Source organism: Sciurus carolinensis, chromosome 3, assembly GCF_902686445.1.
Source record: "Sciurus carolinensis chromosome 3, mSciCar1.2, whole genome shotgun sequence".
Taxonomy (NCBI): Eukaryota; Metazoa; Chordata; class Mammalia; order Rodentia; family Sciuridae; genus Sciurus; species Sciurus carolinensis.
The window spans coordinates 159,613,700-159,639,541 of NC_062215.1; the positions used below are offsets into that span (position 1 = coordinate 159,613,700).

General features: G+C 32.7%; 1 protein-coding gene across 1 annotated transcript in view; it reads left to right on the forward strand.

Moving 5' to 3' along the window:
• The window catches only part of Spag16 (sperm associated antigen 16), a 1,066,789-nt gene that overhangs the window by 31,250 nt on the left and 1,009,697 nt on the right, over nucleotides 1-25,842 (forward strand). Inside the window, exons 5-6 of the mRNA XM_047546617.1 lie at nucleotides 7,588-7,725; nucleotides 19,971-20,078. Coding sequence (XP_047402573.1) covers nucleotides 7,588-7,725; nucleotides 19,971-20,078 — 246 coding nt within the window. The remainder of the gene's footprint in view (nucleotides 1-7,587; nucleotides 7,726-19,970; nucleotides 20,079-25,842) is intronic.

Genomic DNA, 25,842 nt, shown 5'->3' on the forward strand with positions numbered 1-25,842 from the left:
AAGGATGGGGAAAAACATACCATGCACACGGACACAGCAAAAAAGCTGGAGTATCCATCCTCATTTCAGATAATGTGGACTTCAAGCCAAAACTAGTCAGAAGGGATAAAGAAGGACATTACATGCTGCTTAAGGGAAGCATAAATCAGCAAGAAATAACAATCATAAATATCTATGCCCCGAACATTGGCTCATCCATGTATGTCAAACAAATCCTTCTCAATTCCAGAAATCAAATAGACCACAACACAATAATACTAGGCGATTTTAACACACCTCTCTCACCACTTGATAGATCTTCCAAACAAAAATTGAATAAAGAAACCATAGTTCTCAATAACACAATAAACAATTTAGACTTAACGGACATATATAGAATATACCATCCAAGAAAGAACGAATACACTTTCTTCTCAGCAGCACATGTATCCTTCTCTAAAACAGATCATATTTTATGCCACAAAGCTACTGTTAGCAAATACAAGAAGATAGAAATACTACCTTGTACTCTATCAGATCATAATGGATTGAAACTAGAAATAAATGACAAAATAAAAAACAGAAATTTCTCCAATACCTGGAGATTAAATAATACACTATTATATGATGAATGGATAACAGAAGACATCAGGAGGGAAATAAAAAAATTCTTAGAAGTAAACGAGAACAAAGACACATCATATGAAAATCTCTGGGACACTATGAAAGCAGTACTTAGAGGAAGATTTATTTCATGGGGCGCATTCAAAAAAAGAAGTAGAAATGAACAAACAAACGACTTAACACTACAGCTCAAAGCCCTAGAAAAAGAAGAGCAGACCAATACCAAAAGTAGTAGAAGACAGGAAATAGTTAAAATCAGAGCCAAAATCAACGAAATTGAAACAAAAGAAACAATTGGAAAAATTAACAAAATAAACAGTTGGTTCTTTGAAAAAATAAACAAAATTGATAAACCCTTAGCCACACTAACAAAGAGAAAGAGGGAGAAAACTCAAATTACTAAAATTCGGAATGAACAAGGAAACATCACAATAGACACGACTGAAATACAAAACATAATTAGAAGCTACTTTGAAAATCTATACTCCAACAAAACAGAAAACCTCGAAGACATCAACAAATTTCTAGAGACATATGAATTACCTAAACTGAACAAGGAGGACATACACAACTAAATAAACCAATTTCAAGCAATGAAATAGAAGAGGTCATCAAAAGCCTACCAACAAAGAAAAGTCCAGGACCAGATGGGTTCTCAGCCGAGTTCTACAAAACCTTTAAAGAAGAGCTCATTCCAATACTCCTCAAACTATTCCATGAAATAGAAGAGGAGGGAACCCTCCCAAACTCATTCTATGAAGCCAATATCACCCTGATACCTAAACCAGACAGAGACACATCGAGGAAAGAAAATTTCAGACCAATATCCTTAATGAACATCAACGCAAAAATTCTCAACAAAATATTAGCAAATCACATACAAATATATATTAAAAAGATAGTGCACCACAATCAAGTGGGTTTTATCCCAGGGATGCAAGGTTGGTTCAACATTCGGAAATCAATAAATGTCATTCACCATATCAACAGACTTAATGTTAAGAATCACATGATTATTTCAATAGATGCAGAAAAAGCATTCGATAAAATACAGCATCCCTTCATGCTCAAAACACTAGAAAAAATTGGGGTAGTGGGAACATTCCTTAACATTATAAAGGCCATCTACGCTAAGCCCATGGCCAATATCATTCTAAATGGTAAAAAACTGAAAGCGTTCCCCCTAAAAACTGGAACAAGGCAGGGATGCCCTCTTTCACCACTTCTATTCAACATCGTTCTTGAGACTCTAGCCAGAGCAATTAGACAAACCAAATAAATTAAAGGGATACGAATAGGAAAAGAAGAACTCAAACTATCCCTGTTCGCTGACGACATGATTATATATTTAGAGGAACCCAGAAATTCCACCAGAAAACTTTTAGAACTCATAAGTGAATTCAGTAAAGTAGCAGGTTACAAGATCAATGCTTATAAATCCAATGCATTTTTATACATAAGTGATGAATCTTCAGAAAGAGAAATTAGGAAAATACCCCATTCACAATAGCATCGAAAAAAATAAAATTCTTGGGAATCAATCTCACAAAAGAGGTGAAAGACTTCTACAAAGAGATCTACAGAACATTAAAGAAAGAAATTCAAGAAAACCTTAGAAGATGGAAAGATCTCCCATGTTCCTGGATAGGCAGAATTAATATTGTCAAAATGGCCATACTACCTAAAGTGCTATACAGACTCAATGCAATTCCAATTAAAATCCCAATGATATACCTAACAGAAATAGAGCAAGCAATTATGAAATTCATCTGGAAGAATAAAAAACCTAGAATAGCTAAAGCAATCCTAAGTAGCAAGAACGAAGCAGGGGGTATTGCAATACAGATCTTCAACTCTACTACAAAGCAATAGTAACAAAAACGGCATGGTATTGGTACCAAAATAGACAGGTAGATCAATGGTACAGAATAGAGGACATGGACACAAACCCAAATAAATACAATTTTCTCATACTAGACAAAGGGTCCAAAAATATGCAAAGGAGAAAAGATAGCCTCTTCAACAAATGGTGCTGGGAAAACTGGAAAACCACATGCAACAGAATGAAATAAACCCCTATCTCTCACCCTACACAAAACTCAACTCAAAATGGATGAAGGACCTCGGAATCAGACCAGAGACCCTGCATCTTATAGAAGAAAAAGTAGGTCCAAATCTTCAACTTGATGGCGTAGGATCAGACTTCCTTAACAGGACTCCCATAGCACAAGAAATAAAAGCAAGAATCAACAACTGGGATAGATTCAAACTAAAAAGCTTTCTCTCCACAAAGGAAACTATCAGCAATGTGAAGAGAGAGCCTACAGAGTGGGAGAATATCTTTGCCACTCATACTTCAGATAGAGCACTAATTTCCAGACTCTATAAAGAACTCAAAAAACTCTACACCAAGAATACAAATAATCCAATCAACAAATGGGCTAAGGAAATGAACAGACACTTCACAGAAGATCTACAAGCAATCAACAGATATATGAAAAAATGTTCAACATCCCTAGTAATAAGGGAAATGCAAATCAAAACTAACCTAAGATTTCATCTCACCCCAATTAGAATGGCGATTATCAAGAATACAAGCAACAATAGGTGTTGGCGAGGATGTGGTGAAAAAGGAACACTCATACATTGCTGGTGGGGTTGCAAATTAGTGCAGCCACTCTGGAAAGCAGTATGGTGATTCCTCAGAAAGCTTGGAATGGAACCACCATTTGACCCAGCTATCCCACTCCTTGGCGTATACCCAAAGGACTTAAAATCAGCATACTACAGAGATACAGTTACATCAGTGTTCATTGCTGCTCAATTCACCATAGCCAGATTGTGGAACCAACCTAGATGCCCTTCAGTTGATGAATGGATAAAGAAACTGTGGCATATATATACAATGGAATATTACTCCGCAATGAAGAATGATAAAATTATGGCATTTGAAGGCAAATGGATGAAATTGGAGAACATCATGCTAAGTGAGATAAGCCAATCTCAAAAAACCAAAGGAGGAATGATCTCGCTGATAAGCGGAGGATAACATATAATGGGGGGTGGGCGGGGTTAGAGTTAGGATTAGGGTTAGGTTTAGGGTTAGGGTTAAGGAGTGTGGTAAGAATGAAGGAAAGAAGGACTGTATAGAGGGAAAAGAGGGGTGGGAGGGGTTGGAGGGGTGGGGGGGAAGGGAAAAAAAATAATGAATCAAACATCATTGCCCTATGTAAATGTATGATTACACAAATGGTATGCCTTGACTCCATGTACAAATAGAGAAACAACATGTATCCCATTTGTATACAATAATAATAAAAATTTAAAAAAAATTACTTTTGTATCATTTTATTGATGTTTCTCCCAACAATTGTATGTAGCAAATAGCTACTAATATATCTTCATTTTATGTATGAGGAAATGGTAAACTCGTTCATCACTAGGACATCTGCCTCAGTAAGTGTCAGCAAGTGGCAGAGTCAACTCAAGCCAGATAGATTTTAAAGACCAATCTCCTAACCACAATGGTATATTGTAGAATTGTACCAGGGAGTCTTGAAAAAAAATGAGCAAGATACTTTCCAGCTTGACAAGAGCCAAAGAAGATGAAGAAATGCCTTGATTTTAGAGTTCAGATTTGTGCCTATTTTCCATGTTGGCGTGAGGAAACATGGAACTTCTGTTGAACTTTTCAGATGTACTGTGTTTCCTGTGAAGGGCCGTCTGTCATGGTATTGGCAATTCCAGTATTCTCAGTTTTAGCAGTAATTAAGAGCTTTTTGTCTTTGTGGTAAAATACTTTCCTGTCTCTGAAAATATGGAGAAAAAAATTTTCATTTGATGCTTCTTATTGTTTAGATGACCTTTTCCCTGTTTTTTTATAACCTGTGTCTTGGGTGCCATTATGCTGGAAAACTGATCCTTACCTGTCTGACACTGTTTATATCTTTACTGGTATTTTATCATGCTTGTTCGTCTTTTGTGGTGGTGGTCTGAAACTCTGGTATATACACAAATCTTGTGAACACTATAATTTCTCATGAAAATGTATACCTATTCTCCTTTTATACATAATTTTAAGTAGCATATAGACTTATGGTAAATACAAAGCACATTAATATAATTTTATTGGCAATTTAGTTGGGAATAAATTGTGTTTCCTAATAGTTATAATAATCTTTTTCTACCTGGACATTTTTTTCCAGTTTTATTCTAATGATGAGGGAATAAGGAAGAAATAAAAGGACCAGGGTATTTCTTCCAAATAAAACAGCACATATATGCAAAACCAAAAAAAAAAGCTAAAAATCTTAGGAAAAATGTAATAAGACTTTTTCAGAATTATATTTCTGGAATTTGTGGTTAAATTTTACTTATAGTGCCTTTGAAGTCTTAATTCTTGTTATTTTGTGCATGGAGGAAATTTTGTATGATGAATGATTTTGGAATGCCCTAAGGTAAATGTCATATGTTATGTTTTGCCTTGTGCTTCTTTTACCACATTTGTTTTATTTAATAGTATTTAATTTAGAGGGCAACTGTTAAGTCACTTTTTGTCCTCATAGATATAATTTCTTTATTGAATTTTTTGTTTCTGCATTACATAAAGCAAGTTGATAAAAACCAATTTTATGGTCAAAAAACTTTGTGGTCTAGTGCTTCATTCGATCTCTATGTCTTCTCTTGAGATAATTATAAATCACATCAAATACAGATAAAATATTGAATTTATGATTAAATTACCTATTTATTTTATAAATTATGGCAAATAGTATAATACATTGATATGATTATTTTAACCTTCAGTATATTCCGTAAGGGTCTTCTTGCAGGTATTTTGTTATATGAGTTAAATAACACAAAAAGAATGAATTATTGAAATGTAATGTTAATTTATGGTTTGTAATATGAAAATACTAATTTAAACTTTTTGATACTTAGCTTACCTATAATAACCTTTATAGGGATTACTTCGTTAATACCTTTATTATGTAAAATGTTTTTCTGTGTTGTTTGTTTTTTAATTTAGCTTTATCAATTCTTATATACAGTGATTAAAATTAATAATTATTTACAATCTATCAATAATGTTCTGATGTTTTATGTTCCTTTTTATTGTACTGAGGAAAAAGGAAGAGGAGTAGCACCTCCCCCTTTACCCACCTGCTGCTGTGTCCTCAGGCCTTCTTTCTTACTTGTCACAGATGCTGAATCATGCAGGTGGCTGTCGGTGGCCTGCCCTATTCTTGTTGACTATATACCAGCTCCTGTCATCTACTCACGGACATTATTGCTCCTGTATTTGTTTCTCTCTTTCTTGCTTATCATTTTTTTGCCTTGCTGCTGGGTCATTCCCATAAGCATGCAGATGTGCAATCATATCTAATACATTAAAAAAAAAAAAAGGAAAAATGAAGCACCCTGAACTTGATTACATCCTCTTTGAAGTTCATCTTGATTTCCTAGTCTCTCTTTAATGGCTTGTTTCCTTGAAAAAGTTTGTTGCCATGTTCTCATTTCTCGTCCCCTTTCATCCTGTTGCTTAGCTGAGTAAACGTTTTTTTCAGTGACTTTCACATTGCCAATTCCAGGGATTTGATTCTCAGTACTCTTTCAAACTCCTGGCAGCATTGTCACCATTATCTGTTTTTTCCTTCGTCAAACATTTCTCCACGTGACTCCTGGCCACAGCTTTCTCATAGTCTCCCATTAGTTCACCAACCTCTTTTCTCTTGAATTCCTTTGGTAGTATTTCCTTTTTTTTTTTTTTTTTTTCCCTTCTCAACTTTGAAATGATGAAGTGTTTTATGACTCAGTTCTGTCAGTTCTGGGACTTCATCATTTTTCTTGTTACATTCACTGTCTATCTCGTCTCTTCTGTGCTCATGACTTTAAGTAGTTTTTATGTACTGAGGTACTCATATTTAAATTGCCTGTCTTGACCTTTTCCCTGAACTCTTGACATGTATGTCTGACTTTCATCTTCACTTATTTGCTAGACATGTTACATTTAACACAGATGGAATCGATTCCTTGATTCCTCCAATCACTCATTCACTCATTTATCCTCTTAGTAAATAGCTGTCTGTTGCTTAGACCAAAACCTTGAAGTCCTCCTTGACTTCTCTCTTTTGCTAAAACCTGACAACTAATTGATCAGAGAATCCTGCCATCTCTACCTCAACAGCACTTCTTCTAAACTCAGCTGGTACCCACTTTGTTCAGCCTACCATTCTGTCTCTCCTGGACTAGTTTCTTATTCTGTGCATGCTCCTTTACAGGCTGCTTCTTCCAAGTGACTCATCTTTTTATAACAAATCTGATCAGTGTTACTTGTATCCAAACCTTCCCATAGCTTCAATCTGATTCAGAGTGAAATGTCTTTCCTCATTAACTCTCTGCTGTCTTCTGCACCTCTCTCTCCCACTCAGTTGACTCCAGCTCCACATACTCTATATATACTGGTGTTTTGCTCTTTTTTGTAAGTGCCAAACATTTACTTGTTTCTAGGTCTTTGCATTTACTATTTTCTCAGCCCCAGATACTCTCCCATAGATTCACATGGTGCTGTCCCTCATTTCCTTAAAGCCTGCCCGAATATCACTCTGTCAGTCATGCTTGTCATTCATGACCACTATATATAGAACAGATCTCTTCCCCTCACTTTCTCTTACCCTCTTATCCTGCTTTATTTTATTTCCTAGAATTTATCACCATCCCCACTTAGTAGGAAACTAAACTCCTTGAGATAGTGACTCAAACTGTTTTGTTTACTTTACCAGGAGATGTCCAGTTATATTTTATATACCATGATTCATTAATACTTTATTTTAAATATATATTATGAATAGTAACATTTTAGTTTACAAATGTAATATAACAACTAATTACCATAAAATTCTTTGAGATTTAGTTTTTTGAATTGCATGTGAATTAAGGCATTTGGAGAGAAATGACAAAGTCTTTTGTTTGATTCCATTCTAGGTATGAGTTAATACAGAAGGGAGTAACTGAACTTAGAACTGCTGGGAGTGTTCCAGATGTCTACACCCAGATTATGCTTTTAGATAACGAGAACAGAAATTTGAAGAAAGACTTAAAGCACATCAAACAGGCAGCTGAGTATGTTATTTTTAAATGACTATTTTTTCCTTTTCATTTTGGACTAAATAAAAATAACGAGTTGAATGAAGCTGATATGTGTAATATATGAGAACTTTCATTCTGGAGAGCTGAATTATATTTAAATTCTACTTATAAAAAACGTGGAAAGTTTTACTAGCAAATTAATTGAACAGGTGACCAGAATTCTCACAATTGCAATTCAATGACAGAGTGGAATACAGAGTGTTGTGCAGGAGTTGGTTAATTTGTTATAAGTCACTTCCTTATGTATTTGCTAATCATTTCATAGTTTGTAAAATTTTCTCCCATGAAGATAAGTTAATTTCTGGAATAATAATGAAATTCTAGAAAGTAGAGTGGAAGAAAGGAACTAGTTTGTTCATATTAAGAAGAATTTAGACTTTTGAAAATTCCCCAAAAGGAATAAAGTAAAACATGGACTTAGGGTGATAAGTAAGTTTATCAGTTGTAACAAATATACCATTTTGGTGGGTTATGTTGATAATGGGGTAGACTATGCATATGTAGGGATAGGAGGCGTATGAGACATCTTAGGATCTTCTAATTTTTCTGTGAACCTAAAACTGCATTTGATTGAAATGAGTGAAATTGATTAAATTGTTTATTTTTGTATAAATATGCCATAATGAAACTCATCATTCTGTATAATCAAGATTGTTGCATAAAGAAAAATGAAGGAAAATATGAACTATCCGTAATCTTACTGACCTATGCCACCACTGTTTCTATTTTGCCAAATAACTTTTTGGACTTTTCTCAGTGAATGTACATATATATGTAAATGTATTTATACATGTTTATGTATATGTGTGTGGGTAACTTTTAAATAAAACTATAATAATGCCTTATATTTTGTAACTTTTTATTCAATAATATATGATAAACATATTTTTATGAACACAGATTTTATTCTAAAAACTTTTAAAAAATTCCTGAAAGGAAATCTTTGTTTTGTAATTTTCTGTCATACATTTATGCACAGAGAGAAACTTAGCAGAAACCAAATTTTTCCACATCTTTTTTTCTTCTAAAATCAGTGGATGACATGCAGTTTTGTGGAACAATAATAGGTAGATAGTGTTATTCTGGCAAAGAAATATGTGAATATGTTGACTTGGGGAGAATATACTCATGTGAGACAGTGTTATATGAGATAAATCAATACTTGGATATGGAAGAGAGTTCATTATTTATTCATTCATTCTGATTAAACATTGAAGAAGAGGCTTTCTGTGTTAAAGAATCACATTAACACAAAAATTAGCTTAACATGACTGTTATATATGTTATAATTATATATTTTAAATATATTTGAAAAATACTTAATAAAAAGAAACATAACTGTGTTGCAAAATGGAGGAAAAATTTAAAATAAGCTTCTACTTTTAAGAATTATCAGTAAATGAAAAATAATTTCTACGATTGTTTACTCAATTTTTAGGAATGTGTAGAAATGTTTTTGCCAGGTTTGTTTTTGCCCAATATATGTATTTCATATTATCTGTGGATGTACTATTTAGAGTTTTACATGTTTACATAGATTTGTATGAATGATTCACAAGTAAATGTTACTAGAACTAGTATTCCCTCTATTCTTGGTTCCATTTCTCAGAAGTAATCTATACTCCTTGCCTGGATGGTCACAGTGATTTTGAATAGATACTTAACAGATATACTAGAAATTTGAGAGAACATTTTCAACAGTACTTCCTGGCATACTGTTTTAGTTACTCATTTTCTTTGAATTATGGCTTGAGTTTGCTAGATTTTTGGGGGTAGATACAGACTTTATGTGGGGAGTTTTACTACCATAATATTAAATAATCATTGATTGCTAGATGTTTATTGAATACTATATTTAAAAATTATCATCAAAATTATGTAAACTGTCACTCATGCAGATTATTACTTTAATGTTAAAAGAAGCTATAATTATAAGTTATCACTCAATTAAAATTTTGCTTGTTTGCTAATGTATAAAATTATAATTTTAATTTCAGTGGTTTATGTTTATTCCTTAATTTTTGCCTTATTCAGTATATTTAAAAATCTCAATTAGAAAAGGAAAATATTTATTTGTTTTAAAAACATGGTAAATTTGAAGGAAAACTGCTTGACTCTTATAGATGCTTAATCATTACTTTGTTGAGTGAATATTAAACATGATAAAGTATATCTCAATACTTTTAGTAACCAGATACATTCTCAGAAAATGAAGAATGAAATTTTATAAAAATTTTCCCAAAACTTATCATGCTACAAGCTTGCCCCAAATTGTAATGTTTCCTCACCCAGGTTTTTCAATTTGACATATGAGCGTATTTTTTTCAATAGGAGTTAGTTAAATATAAGATTCTCTTTATGGAATTTGATCAGTGTTTGCCGTTTTAGCTTAGGCTATTTCTTAAAATAACTTTATATGTATAATACTTTAGAAATAGTTAATTTTTAAAATGCAAAAAGAGTCAGCTTACAGATATGTCTTATATTGTCCTAGATTATACTGGTAGCATTTAATGAACTATTGAGAAAACTGAAGGAGAAATTCATAGCTGTAAATTTAATATTTATCTGGGAGAGAGTAACCATAGAAAGAGTAATGAATATAAACTACCTAACTTGCCACTTAATAACTCAGTTTTCTTATTGTTAAACTGGGAATAATTACAGATAACATTATTAACTTCTAGAGAGTGATGTGATAATTAAATGAGATAATCTATGTTAAAGAGCTGTGTGAAATCACAAAGTGCTTTGAAATGTCAGTTATTACTATCAATATCTAAAGGTTGTCATCCTTAGTTTTTAAAAAAATTGTCACATCATTAATATTTTTGAAGTTCATCTATAAGAAAGAGTGTAGGAAGAAATAAAAGGGAAAATACTTCATGCTAAAATATCATTTGAATTTCTGTAATTGATTTGAGGAATTATCTTTTTTCCTGTTATAAGTATTCTCAATTCCTGAGTAATAGAGGTTCCCCTAATACTTGTTACAAATATTAATTTTCATTTAAAATACAAAATTTTGAAAATAATTGTTGAGAAATTTTCTTTATAGATTATTTACAGAAAATTATTACTAAAAGGATTATTGTCATAGTGAAGGTAAAAGGATATTACATCTTGGACACTGGGGTAAGTTATAAGTAATGTTGATAACCTTTCTTGCAAAAGGAGAATTTAACTTTAGTTTTCTAATGAAGCATGGGCCAATTGTTATCTTATATGCAGAAATCTAGAAGTAAAGTGATCAGCCCCACATTTGCAGAGAATTGGTGACTGGATGAAAACTAGAAAACATAATTAGAATTCTAATATCTTTCACTCTTAAGGTAATATTTCAAAAATTTTATTTGAGAGTTGACATACTAAAAGATTCACATTAGTCTGAGGTCCATCAGTAATACTTTTGAGTTTTGATTAGAAACCTGTTTGCTTTATTTTACTGCCTATTTTCACTAGCATTTTATATCTTTTTCTCTTGTAATAGGCAATGTAAATAAACTGATGACTTCTGAAAGTGCCTGTGTACTTGTTCTTTAACTTGCTGTAGGATGGCTTTCATATCAACTTTTCTCACATGGCCTTCTTGGACAATGAAGTACTCTTTGCTACTAAATATAGCAGTCCATTTTCCAGTTCTTGTGTGTTCTATTTTTTATTCCTGTCTTCCTTCATCTTCTGTGGCAGCATACTGTTCTGCCCTTCTTTCTACCTTTGAACAGGCTCCTTCTACTTTTCTTGCCTCCATACTGTTATACTCTTGTTAGTTTACTAACTGGACTGATAACCACTGATAACCACTGACTGACTACTTGTGGATACTGACAAACCTAACAAGTATCAGTTAGTGTTAATTGCTAGGAAGAAAAATAACACAGGCAAAAGAGACAGAGATCAATGGGGTGCTTTTTCATGTAGGGTGGTGAGGGAAGTCCTCTCCGATATCAGAAGAGACTAAGGGAGAAGGCCATGTGTAAATTGGTGAGATGGAATTCTGGTTAGGAATAAAGAAGGGGAAGTAAAAGGAATATGATGGGGACAAGTTATTTTGTTAGAAGAGATATAGCATAGAGGCCATTCTGGTTACACAAATGGTTAGTGGTAGACACCTTTGATAGAATTTTGCTTCCCTCCACTTTGAGTGGAATGTGAAGCTAAAGAATGATTTTGAGTAGAGTCATAGTGTGAGCAGGCTCCTGCATGGAATATAGACTGGGTAGAAAGACATTATGGAAACAAGGAGAACAGAACCTTATAGATTGACTTAACTGGTTAACTGCATAGTAATGAAATCAGTCAAGCTTCATGCGGGACAATTAGTTTCTTCCAAGGAAACACTCGATGATATTAATATCTGCATTATTAACCTCATGTACACTTTGGTTCAGAACAGATAATTGATCAGGAATTGTGGCTAAAATAACACAACTACTTGTTGCTTTGCCATTTATTAGGTAGAAGAATGTAATTATTATTCTTCCTCATGTGTAAGTGGGGTAGTATTTTCTACCTTTTGTGTAGCACAATGTCTGTCACATAGTGAGTGCTCAATAACAGTTAAATTGGTATTCTGTGTTAGGGCACTTTCTCCTTTCATAACAGTATAGTTTGTGATGATTAGATGTACATTTTATTTACTCGTTCATTTTCTGTAGACTCTTGTAAACTTGAGTGTGAAGATCATGCTTGCTTTATCCATCACTGTACAATGAACATAGTGCTTGGTATATATGAGTAGATAGACATCATCATTGCTATTTGCATCATCCTTGTAATTAGCAGTGGCAGCAAGTAACACTGAATAAACAACAAGGGTGGTCTTTTTACAGATGAAAAGTCAATAATTATTTATTTACATTCATTAAATTTTAAATTCTCAAAAATATACAGTAATGAAACAGAATAGAGATCCTAAAAGTAAATCCATGCTTATATGGTCAACTGATTTTCCGCAAGGGTACCAAGAATACACACAATGGGTAAAGGACAGCCTGTTCAACAAGTAGTGTTGGAAAAAGTGGATGTCTGCATGCAAAAGAATGTATTCAAATGCTTGTCTTATACTCTACACACAACAATCAACTGAAATGGGTTAAAGACTTGAATATAAGAACTGAACCGTAAAGCTCCCAGAAGAAAATAGAAAAGCCTCATGATAGTGGTAATTGGCAGTGGTTTTGGGTATGACACCAAAAGTACAGACAAAAAAAAAACAAACAAACCCAAAATAAACAAATGGGACTATATCAAACTGAAAAGCTTCTGTGCAGCAAAAGAAACAACAAAATGAAAAGGCAACCTATAGAATGGGAGGAAATACCTGCAAATCATGGTGCTTAAGAGGAGTTCATTTACAAAATATATAAGGAACTTCTACAGGTCAATAGTAAAACAAAAACAAAAATAAAACAAAACTAATAATCTACTTGAAAAACTTGAATAGCCATTTCTCCAAAGACTTTATGTATCAAAACCTGTTTGAGGCTGGGGAGGTAGCTCAGATGGTAGAGTGCTTGCCTTGTACGCACAAGGCCCTGGGTTCGATCCCCAGCACCCCCCCAAAAAAAAAAAAAAACTTGTTTGATAATAGCCACTGTGGCCTCTGTGCTAATTTCATCTCTTAACAAACTAAGCTGTCCCCATCATGTGTTCTTTTTTGAAAATGTTTTATACCTTTTAGTTGTACATGACAGGAGAATGTATTTTTACATATAATCCCATTCTTATGGTTTACACGATGTGGAATACCATATATTCTTCATACTTATCTTTACCCCTGTCCCGAGTTCCATCTTTCCAAGTTTACACATGGTCTTCTCCTTCAGTCTCTTCAGTGACCAACAGGCATATGGAAAAAAATGTTCCATGTCACTAATCATCAAGGAAATGTGCATTGAAACCAAATGAGAAACCACCTCATATTTCTTAAGATGGCGATTGTCAAAAAACTCCCCAAATAAAAGTGTTGGTGATTATACAGAAGAACTAGAACCTAGCACACTGTTGATGGGGATGCAAACAAACTGTGGGAGTCACCAATGGAAAATAGTATGGAAAATTCTCAAAAAAGTAAAAATATAACTACCTACATATGATCCAGCAATACCACTTACAGGTATTTATCCAAGAGAATGGAAATCAGTATCCAAAGAGAGATTTTTTTCATCCCCAAAATCACTCTTCACAACAGCTAAGATGTGAAAATAATCCAAATGTCCATTGACACATAAATGGGTAAAAAAACGTGGTCTAATCATGCAATGGAATATTATTCTTCCTTTAAAAAGAAGAAAATTCTGTAATATGTGACAGTATAGATGAACTTTGAGGACTAAGTTGTATGAACTAGTCACAGAAAAATCCTGCATGATTCCACTTACATGAAGTACCTAAAATAGTCAAATTCATAGAACATAAAATGGAATGGTGGTTGCTAGGGCCTGGGGAAAGTGGGGAAAGTGTTCTAATCAATGGTCATAAAGTTTCAGTCAGCAAAATGAATAAGCTCTGCATATCTGCTATATATCATGCCAGAAGTATTTTTCACTTGAAAAATTTGTTAAAAGGGCAGATCTCATATTATGATCTTATCACATACAAAAAGAAAGTAAGCTACATAGAATAATGACCTTCATGGGCCTATCAGGGAACTTTAACACATCTTTGCCTTTCCTATTTCATTTCTACTCCCACCAATTCCCTACCCTATACCAAGTTATTATTGCTTTTTTTAAAAATAGTTTTAAAAATCACTTAAGTACTTTAAAATGTGGAAATATTAGCTTTATAACTTTGCCAAGCGCTTTAAATTCCCATACATTAAAAATATAGAATATTCAGAATATATAATTTCTATCCAGAAATTTCCCTTTTGTCTCTTCATTATCATTTTCTGACCTAAAAGTCACTGACATTTTCTATGTTGAATCGATTTCGCACGTTTGAGAACTTCAACAATGGAATCACAGAATGTTCTTTTCTGTATTTGGCATCTTATAGTCAGTTTGTTCAATTTATAACTTTTGTGCATCAGTAATTTGTTCCTTTTTATTACTGAGTAGTATTCTGCTGTATAATATATACCACGTTTTTTCTATAATTTTTCCATTGGGATGTGTTTAATGGTTAATATGAATAAAGTCTTCTATGAACATTTACATACAAATTTTTCATGAGGATGTGTTTTCATTTCTTTTGTATAAAAACTTAGAATTTCTGAATCTATTTGTGGATGTTGAACCTCATAAGAAACTGCTAGTTCCTTTTCCAAAAAGTTAGGCCATCTTTTTTAGTAGTAATATATGAGAATTCCAGTTACTCCACAGTCACCAACATGGAGTTTTGTTCGTATTTATTTTTTAGCCATTTTAATGATTCTGTAGTAGTATCTTGTGAATGTTCTCGATAACAGGTCCTATTGAACAATTTTTTTGTGTGCTTATTGACCATTTGTATGCTTTGCTTTTGATGTGTTTAAGACTTTTGCTAATTTTTTTATTGGATTGATTTTCTTACCTTTTAATTATAAGGATTCTTTTTATCTTCCATACACAAGTCCTTTGTCAGAAAATTGTGAATATTTTCTCTCAGGTCATGACTTGCTTTTTCACTTTCTAAATGCCTCCTTTTGATGGACAGATATTTTAAATTTTGATGAAATTTGATGTATCTATTTTACTGTATTGCTATTGATATCTTATCTAATATATCCTTGCTTACTCTTAGGTTACAGAAATATTCTTGTATGTTTTCTTCTAAAACCTTTAAAGATTTAGAATTTTATTTCAGTTCCCAATTTTTGTATATAGTGTGAGGTAAAAAAAATTTCTTCTGGCACTTTTGTTGAAAATGAGTTGACACTATAAAGTTTGCAACTGTTTCTAGATTCTGTTTTCCATTCATCTATTTGCTTATTCTTATTCTTATACCAATACCATACTCTTGAATTTTGTAGTTTTAATTGAGTCTTAAAAGTCAGTCGGCGTTAGTCTTCCACCTTTGTTCTTTTTCAAGTTGGTTTGGCTCTTCCAGTTTCTTTGTATTTTCATTAAAAATTCAGAATCACTTTACCAGTTTTCATAGAAAGACCTTGGTGTGATTAGAATTGAGATTGAGTTGAATATATAACTTAATTTGGGGATTCTGTGTGTTATGTGTGTATGTGTCTGTGTATACATATATTTTGAGAGGGGAAGGATCAATATCTTCCCAAGTTTTAGTGTTCCATTTACATGGCATATCTATTCATTTATTTAAGTTATCTTTAATGTTGTGTATTTATAAAAGAATTTGAAATTTATGCCTTTTACATTCAATTATTTAATGTCTATTTTTTGTTGTTGAATCGTGAGCTCCATATAACAAAGACTGGGTCTGTGTTCATTATATCCCCAGGGCCTATCACTATAGCAGGCACATAGTAGGTAGAGTGACTATGTGCTGATAGCATTTAGCTCTGTAGGTAAGCTTTTAATAAATTTAGAGTAGTTAATTGATGATTTTTGCCGATTTCATAACATTTTTATGAAGTAGGCATTATTTTCTTTTCATGACAAAATTTAAGCAACATTCTTTCAAGCTAAGTCTTATCTCATTGAAAGTATTGTCTGTCTTTTTTGGGCTTTTACATTAAGAACACGTAATGTCGACCAGAGTCTATTGAGAGCCCTAAAGATTTGGCAAGAAATAATAGTGACTGAGATTGCTAAGTGGAAAATGGAAAAATAGGACTTTAAAAATAATGAAATATTATGATTACCTTCTACTAGAAAATATAGGCATGAAAAAAATTGAAATTAAATAGCAATTAACATTGAGAAAAAATTAGGTTCTTTACTTGACCCTGATTTCACTTACAAAATTGACTTTTATACAAGGTCAAAGAATGCACAGCTTTTGTGAAGATCCATTTAATTTAATGACTTCCAGAAACAAATACTGTGAAAATAAAGATAATAATGTAGCCCATAAAATTTCATGCTTTAGTGTTTAGGTAATTGCTTGTTAAATTAAGGTATTTTTTCTGGACATGGTTATACCCCTTTATTTTTTGGTTAAGATTATAATAAGAGATTTCCTGTAATCTGGTTGAGTTCTATTTGGCTGTTCAACAGTTATTCCCAATATTAATTTTAGTGGGTTAAATTAATTCATTTATGGCCAATTGAAGATGTGAAATATTTTGGTATTTGTATAGTTATTGTTTTAAGAAATTACTACTTTGGCTCAAGATTGCACATTAGGAAAATATGGCAAAGATGAACTACTTTGTTGAAATAAGAAAAAATTTTGATTTATTTAACCAAATGATAACAGAATAAATTCTTTATTAAATGATCATTCCAAAAGAATTACTTTAAATTATTCAGTTAATACAATGATTTCACAAGAATATTCACTTAAAAATCTTAAAAAAGCATTCTACTTAATCATATTCATATCATGTTGAAAAAAGGAGATTCATAGTAAATTAAGAATATGTATATCTTAATATTATTTCCTTGAATATTAGACTTTGATATGCTGGTTTCCTGAAATAGGGAGGTTAAATAGTCATTATACCATCTTATTAAGACAAGGCATAACTGAATTATATTCTTTATGAAATATAAATTTAAGTAGAATGTTTCACTGAATAGCTTCATTATATTGGAAACAATATAATGTGATAATGAAAGTTTTTCTTTAAACACAGAGATGTTTTCTTATCTACTAATGTGAGGAAATACTATACAGTTTAAAATATTAGTCGCTTATGTGAATATTTACAACTATCCTTTAGCACAACTTTTATTTTCCCTTTATTAAGTAGATGGGTAGCAGGAAGGTCATAATAGGAGAAGCATCACCATGAAATGAATTTAAATTGTTTTACAGAGTAGACTTCATTTGTGCAGACAGAAAGCAAGTCCCTGAAAACCAATTTAATGGTCAGAAAAACTTTAAGGTCTAATACTTCAATCAATTCCTATGCTTTCTTTCCTGGGATGAACACAAATAGGTTTCTAAATGTGTATTAAAAAAGTGAGTTGATGCAATGCACATTTGTGGCTCTGGTTAAGAAATTTGGAGCATTATTTTTTTCAAGCATTTTTTAACCTATTGTGGGTTTACATTTTGGATAAGATAAATGAAATGTATATTTACATAATTCATCAAGCTATTGAAAAGATTTTAGTGGACTTCAAATAGACGTTCATAAATATTTAATTTATAAAAAGATAGTGTTACTAATAGTCATACATCCTGATATTTTCAGTTCATTGAAGTAAATTTAACTACTTATTGCCATACCCACTATTATAGAAATAATTGACTCTATCTTTTCTACTATACTAAATAGTAGTGGTAATATGATGATGATGATGATGATGATGATGTGATGATGATTATGATGATTATGATGGTAACATTTATTGAATATTTAGTATGTGCAAGACAGTAAGCCATTTTACTGAATTATTTAGTTGAATATACTTTCAGGCCCATTATACAGCCATTTTGTAAATACTATACATAAGTTACAAAGCTTCCCAAGGTCACATTGCAATGAAGAATTTTCGATACTGTGTATGAAATTATTATAGTGAATTACTCTAATGAAGCAACTGGACCTTTTAGCTGATTATTTATGGAGGCATAATGTTAGATTTTAACAACTGTTCTAAAACAAATATGGTATCATTTTTTAGATAAACTCATTCACCATGGCACTGTAGAGCTAAATTGTTTTCATATGCCTACAAAGATATTCTTTAGAACTCTTAAAATATGGGCTTGAGATCAGTATTTAAGATCTCATATAATGCGGACTTTTTTTTTTTAACAGATTCATTGTTCTTTTTTGAAAACAATTTATTCTTTAAACATTTCCCCAGGAAATACCAACCATTTCTTTTTTCCATTCCCTCTTCCTACAGTTTCCTCCTCTTTGTTTACTGCTCCCTTGTTCATGGAGGTGTCAGGGAGTATCTTTCTGGCTTGGCACATCTTCACTTTTAGGGAGGCCTTATGTGTGCCTGAGCCTTGGGGATTAGCACTTTTTCAGCACTCCTGCCCCTTTTTGCCTCCTTAGTTTTGCAGCCAAAGTCTGTCTTGGTGGTAGTTTCATACCTTGCTTTAGGAGTAGGAGACCTCTACTTGGTATGGGCTAATACATGTTTTGACCTTTCTTCAGGGGCCTATGTGTTTTGTGCCTTTCCCCAGCACCCACTGATTATTGTCTGCATGCCATCACCACATAAAGAAGCTCTCTTTAGTCTCCTTCCCCCTGTCTTTCTCCAGAACTCTCAGTGTATATAAATTGAGTTTAAATTCCCTACTTCAAATTGCCCTAATCCTCAGTTGATATACTCAGTACTTTAAACTTTCATCTGATTTCTGGTATCCTTTCTTCCCTGCTTGACCATAGTTCATATTCATATCTTTATTTGCAATGGCTCACCTGTATTTGGATTTCATGTTACTTGGTTGCTTTGTCACTTTGGCTCTCTAATAGGTTCAGAGAAAATTTTTAATAAGCCCACTAATTATTTCTAATAATGTGATCAACTGGTATGTATTTCTCATGCAGATTAACTATAAATTAGCAAAAAAAAATTTTGATTTTTCAGAATTTATATGCTTTCTTTGCAAAACTAAATAATCTAGTGTATTCTCTTAATCCTCTATGCTAGGAAGTTCAAAATTAAATGCAATGGAGTCTTGTCTTTTATTCATTTCTTTTTAGTTGTAAATGGACATGATACCTTTATTTTATTTATTTATTTTTATGTGGTGCTGAGGATTGAACCCAGTACCTCACACTTGTTAGGCAAGTACTCTTCCACTGAGCTACAACCCCAGCCCCCCATAATTATTTTTATTTTGTTTTATTTGTATTTCAAATTTGTAATGCCACATAAGTTCTCCTTAAAAAGTAGGTGGATTATGATTTGAAAGTATCTGGCAGCATACTTTTAATTTTAATTTAGTTAAATGCGAATAAGCCATATTTTTGAAACTTTAAGTTCTGTCCTTTCATCCTCTACCCCCTTTCATATTATTACCCCCATACAAAATATGTTGGATATGATCCTTCAGTGAGAATTATTATAGTGGACTTTATGTTTCAATTATCTCTTGAATTGCTCAAGGCTGAGTTTGAACTGAAGACTTAATAGTTTTTTGGAAAGGAAGTAGCAATGATTTTTAAAGTTATTATTAATTTTTTTCAGCAAGGCTAGAGAAGATCTGCTGAAAACTCAGAAAGAACGTGATTTTCATCGAATGCATCACAAGAGAATAGTCCAAGAAAAAAATAAATTAATTAATGACCTCAAAGGGTAAGTTGCTCATATTTATTAAAGTCATTTAATTAGTGTTAAGTAATTTGACTATGGCAGAAGCTTTTAGATGAAGTTATTCATTTAATATGTACGGAGCATTTAGTGTGTGCCATACACTATATGTTTGAAACACAAAAATATCTGTATTCTGCAGTACAGTCACCAGCTAAGTCTTTATATTTAAAATATATCATATTTGTTAAACATTCAAGTATGTTTAAAGGGAATTCTATTATAATTAATTTCACTGAAAATTTATCAATTTAGATTATACTTTTCATATTTTATTTTTTCAGGTGTATAAAAAATCCATATTACCTTGTGATACAGCCATACTTGTTATATAATCTGATGACCTTTATTTCTTCTAATTTAATCATTAGGAATAATGTTTCCATTTTATCATCTGGATGAATCACTGCTGTGCTTTTTCTAAGCGTCTAGAACAAAACTTCAGTGATGCTGTGAGAGTCACATAAAAAAAATGAATCATCAAATTAGTCACTCATCAGTGATAACCTGGCTAAATTAGAGTTTTAATTTTTTTGTCATATTTTACCCAAATATCTCAATTGTATATCTGTATTACCTTTGATTGTAAATCATTAAAATTGAACTTATTTTTTTCTGTAAATTGTTCAGATAATTTGATAATCACTTTTACAGTATTTTCCATTTAACCTGAATCTTTAAAAAATTTTTCAGTTATGCATGGCAATAGAGTCAATTTTGACATATTTTTGCACACATGGAATGTATCTTATTCTAATTAGGATCCTAGTCTTATGAATGAACATGATGTGGAGATACACTGTGGTGTATTCATATATGTAGATAGGAAAGTTATATCAGGTTCATTCCACTGTCTTTCCTATTCCTACCCCACTTTTCCTTCATTCTCCTTTGTCTAATTCACTAAACTTCTATTCTCCCCCCAACCCTTTATTGTGTGAATGTCAGAAAAAACATTCAACCTTTGGTTTTTGGGGATTGGCTTATTTCATTTAGAATGATAATCTCCAAATCCATCCATTTACTGGCAGATGTCATAGTCATTTTTCTTTACGGCTGAGTAATATTCCATTGTATAGATATATGACATTTTCTTTATCCCTTCATGTGTAGAAGGGTTTCTAGGTTGGTTCCATAGTTTAACTATTGAGAATCGATTTGCTGTTAACATTGATGTGGCTGTGTCACTGCAGTATGCTGATTTTTAACTCTTTTGGGCATATATCTTTTTGAGAAGTGGTATAACTAATTCAAATGGTGGTTCCATTCCAAGTTTTTTGAATAATCTCCATACTGCTTTCCAGAGTGGTTTCACCAATTTGCAGCCCTACTAGCAATATATGAGTGTACCCATTTCCCCACATCCTCACCCACATGTATTGGTGCTTGTATTCTTGATAATTGCCATTCTGACTGGAGTGAGGTAATACCAGACCTTAGATTATACTACAGAGTCAGTAAAAAAACAAAACAACAACAACAAAAAAAACAGCATGGTATTAGAACCAAAATAAGCCTGAAGACGAATGTAACAGAATAGAAGACACAGAGATAAACCCACATAAGTACAGTTATCTCATATTAGACAAAGGTCCAAAACATACACTGGAGAAAAGATAGCCTTTTCAACAAAAAGTGCTGAGAAAACTGGAAATCCATATGTAACAGAATGAAATTTAACCTCTATCTCTCAACCTGTGCAAAACTCAAAATGGATCAAAGACCTAGGCATTAGACCAGAAACTCTGCATCTACTATAAGAAAATATAGGCCCAGCACTCCAACATGTTGAATAAAAACTGATTTCTTCAACAAGGCTCCTAAAGCTCAAGAAGTAAGATAAAAAAATCAGTAAATGGGATGGTATCAAACTAAAAATCTTCACAGCAAAGGAAATAATTAAGAGTGTGAGGAGAGAGCCTACAGAATTGAGAAAATCTTTGCTACCCATACCCCAGATAAGGCATTTATTTCCAGAATATACAAAGAACTCAAAGCCTAACACCAAAAACCCCCAAACATGTTGTATGACAGCAGTGTTTTGTGCTGCTAATTCTTTGAAACAGAGGTTAGTCAAGCCAACTTTCATGAATGAGTTCGATGCCTGTTTGAGTCAGCCTTTGCATTGCCATGATTAAAAGACCTGACAAGAACAACTTAGAGTAGGAAAAGTTACTTTGGCCCAGGTTTTAGAGGTTTAGTCTGTGGTTGACCAATTCTATGGCTCTAGGTCTGAGGAGAATCAGAATATTATGGCAGAAGGGTGTGGTGGAGGAAAGCAACTCAGAACATGACAATCAGGAATCAGAGAGAACTCTGCTCACCAGGCACTAAATATAAACTCCAAAGGCACACTCCAGTGACCTACTTCTGGTCACACCCTTTTGCCAATAGTTGCTGCCTCGTTAATCCATGTCAGTGAATTAATCCATTGATTAGGTTAAACCTCTCATAACCTAATCGTTTCACCTCTGAATATTCTTACATTGTCTCACTTGTGAACTTTGGGGGGACAACTTATATGTAGGCCAAAAACAATGCCAGAGTTAAATAAGGGAAGATTTTGTCTTCAGTATTTCCCCCCAAATATTGTTTCACTGCTCATAAATTATAGCACACATGTGTTTTTTTGTATATAATTTTGTACCTGAATATGTGTTTATAAATGTGTTCTGTTTTGGAGAGATATAGTATTTAACAAAGCACATATGTGCCATAAAGACAAATGGAGAATGGAATTATATGTACTATATAAATTTTTTATTTTTGTTGCTCTCTCTTGCTTTTATGAGTATGATTGATTTAGCACACATTAAATGTGTAGATAATATAACTACTTCAGTATTTAAGTTGTATTACTATCACAAAGTATGATTTGAAAAGCAATGAGTTTTGTAAATAATTTAATGAAAATATATATTGAACAAAATGAAGGCTACCATTTTAATATTTGAATAGAAAAAATAAAATTATTTTGGGGAACTTCTTACTTTGGGTCATATCAGAATAATTAGTATAGAACTAATGCTCCATCTAGTCCTGGAGTATAAAACTAGACAAAATATAGGATTCAGTTGTTTTTAAGATATTGGAAAATCAGCAAAACAGATTTGTGCTGTCTAAGAAAAGGGAAACATATGAACTGAGCAGTGTGATCATCCCAGTTTCTTCCTGAAGGCATTTTGTAGACCACAGTGTGAGAAGATATAACACAGGCAGAACACAGTGATTATTACTGAGCTGAGGAAGCAGAGATTACAGTTCAGGATGGCAGAGGGAGCTGGAATTTGCAGAACAGTATACACAAAAGGAAAGGTGTGCATGAAAAGGAACTTAGGAAATATCTGTTTTGGCTCTCCTTAGTTTTTGGTCTCAACACTAACTTGTAGAAATGCAGGTCAAAAGAATCTGAAACCAGCAAATAATAGCTCCAGGAAAGCTGTGAACAAAGTAAGGATTTCAGAGACTGTGTAGTGCTGGAAGATGCAGTAGATGAAGGAGTTCTGACCAGTTATAACAGATTCTTAATGAATATTTTGAACATTCAGTAAGACCTGTAATAAGCCATGCCATAGGAATAGGATTACACCAGTCCTAGAAAGGGCCATATTTTATACTTGCCCTAAGAAAATCTTGAAAGGAAGTCCCAAAAGGCTGAAGCTGATGTATATGCAAATTAACTGTCTACCAGAAAAACTATTTAAAAGATGACAAAATTCAAACAAGTATTTATATGTGCAGCATAGAGTAAATAAATAGATAAATGTATATGTACATTCCAATTTACATCGGTACAGAAATATAGAAGCAGAAAATCATGTTACTCTAAACAGGAGGAATTAGTAACAGAACCAGAGAGGACATAAATAATAAAATTATCAGACAAAGATTTCAAAACAGCTCTTATGACATGCTTTGGATTTTAAAGAAAATGAATATAATGTGTAAACAGATGGGAAATTTCAGCTGTGAAATAAAACTATAAATGAAGAACCAAGTGGAAATTCTAGAACTGAAGAGTGTAATAATACTAGCTATGAACAATTAATTAACAATTTGGCAGATTGGACATTGTCAACAAAATGATGAGTGAACATGAAGATAGGAAAATAGGAAATAATGAAACTGAAGCATAAGGGGAAAAAGCTAAATAGAAATTGTCAGAGCTTCAGAAAGAAGACATTGAAAAAATAACCTAGGGGACATTATCAAGTTGTCTACCATGTTTATATTTGGAATCCTAGAAGAGGAGTTGGCCTTTCCAGTTCTACTGCTAGCTTAATCCAATTGTCAAGAATATTAGTTCAAATTATTCACTCAGGAACATTAAAATTGACCACTGGTTGGGCATTTGGATTAAATAAGGTAACTGTGAGTCAGCCTTTAACCAGGATTCCACTTTTTCTCTGGTCTCTGTAGACTCCCATTCAAATAGAGGGATTATAATGTTCATTTCGGGTTTCTGGATTTCAACAGAAACTTCTTAAAATATCTCCTATGGGTATAATCACTCAAGTAAGTAGCCATAGACAAGTTTGCAGAAGAACCAAGGCAGTTTTAACAACTGAAAATTTCTGGAGTATTAACCGAGTCCATTCAGGCATTTTACTTTGATGAGTTTTGGCAACCACTTCTTGAAGTTCCTGAGGTCTTTTCTAGCAGTTAATTAATCTCATCCACTGAAGTTCTTGCTGTGGTGTTGTCAGTTTTCTAAAGGAAATGCTTCAAGGTAAATGAATTATTGTTTGTCCAATCTTATATTCTGTTTTTATCAAGTACCTCCAAAACCCAATCTAAATATTCTGGTTCCTATCAGTATATGCTGACTAATTCTTGTAGCATTTTAGATGTGTAGTCTCTATCTTCCTTTATCACACCATTAGCTTGGCATTCAGGAGGGAAGGTAGGGGTACTTCCAGGGGTGCATCTGTTAACTGTGGGGAAGAGGCCTCTGTATCATCTTGCACTGCAACTGAAGCATTCAGTTGTTCCAGGAAAGTGGAGTGAGGGGTGGGGACACCTCCATGAAGGAAAAGGGTCTAGAGAGCCAACATACTCAGGGAATCCTGAGAACTAGGGAAGAAATGGGGATATTTTATATTAAGTGGGTCCATTCATTGGGAAGACATATTAAATATTCATGACTCTAATATAAGAGCTTCAAAATACATGGAGCAAAATCTGATACAATTGTAAGAAATAAATATTTCTACATTTATAATTGGAGATCTTAATACTCAATAATTATTAGAAAATGTAGACAAATTCTCTAAGTTTATAGACTAGAACCATCAATCAATTTAACATAATTAACATTTCTTGAATTCTGTTTTGAACTTTTCAGGTGTACATGGACTGCTTACCAAAACATATCATATATTGAGCTATAAATGAAATTTCTTTAAATTTCAAAGGATTGAATCATGCAAAGAATATTTTCTGACAAAAAACAAATTAAATTAGAAACTAACAACAAAATGATATCTGGAAGTTTCCCAAATATCTGGAAATAAATTAATAAACGCCAAGAAATCCATGAATCCAGGAAGGAAATTCGAAAATAATTTGAACTTCAAATAACCAATGAGTCAAATAAGGAAATTGGAAAATGTTGTGAACTGAATGATCAAAAATGCAATAGTTCAAAATTTGTGGATACAGCTAAATAGCTTAAAACTGATACCTTTAAATGCTTGTATTAAAAAGGTTTATCAGCTACATTATTTGCTATTTTGTATGCTATTTTATT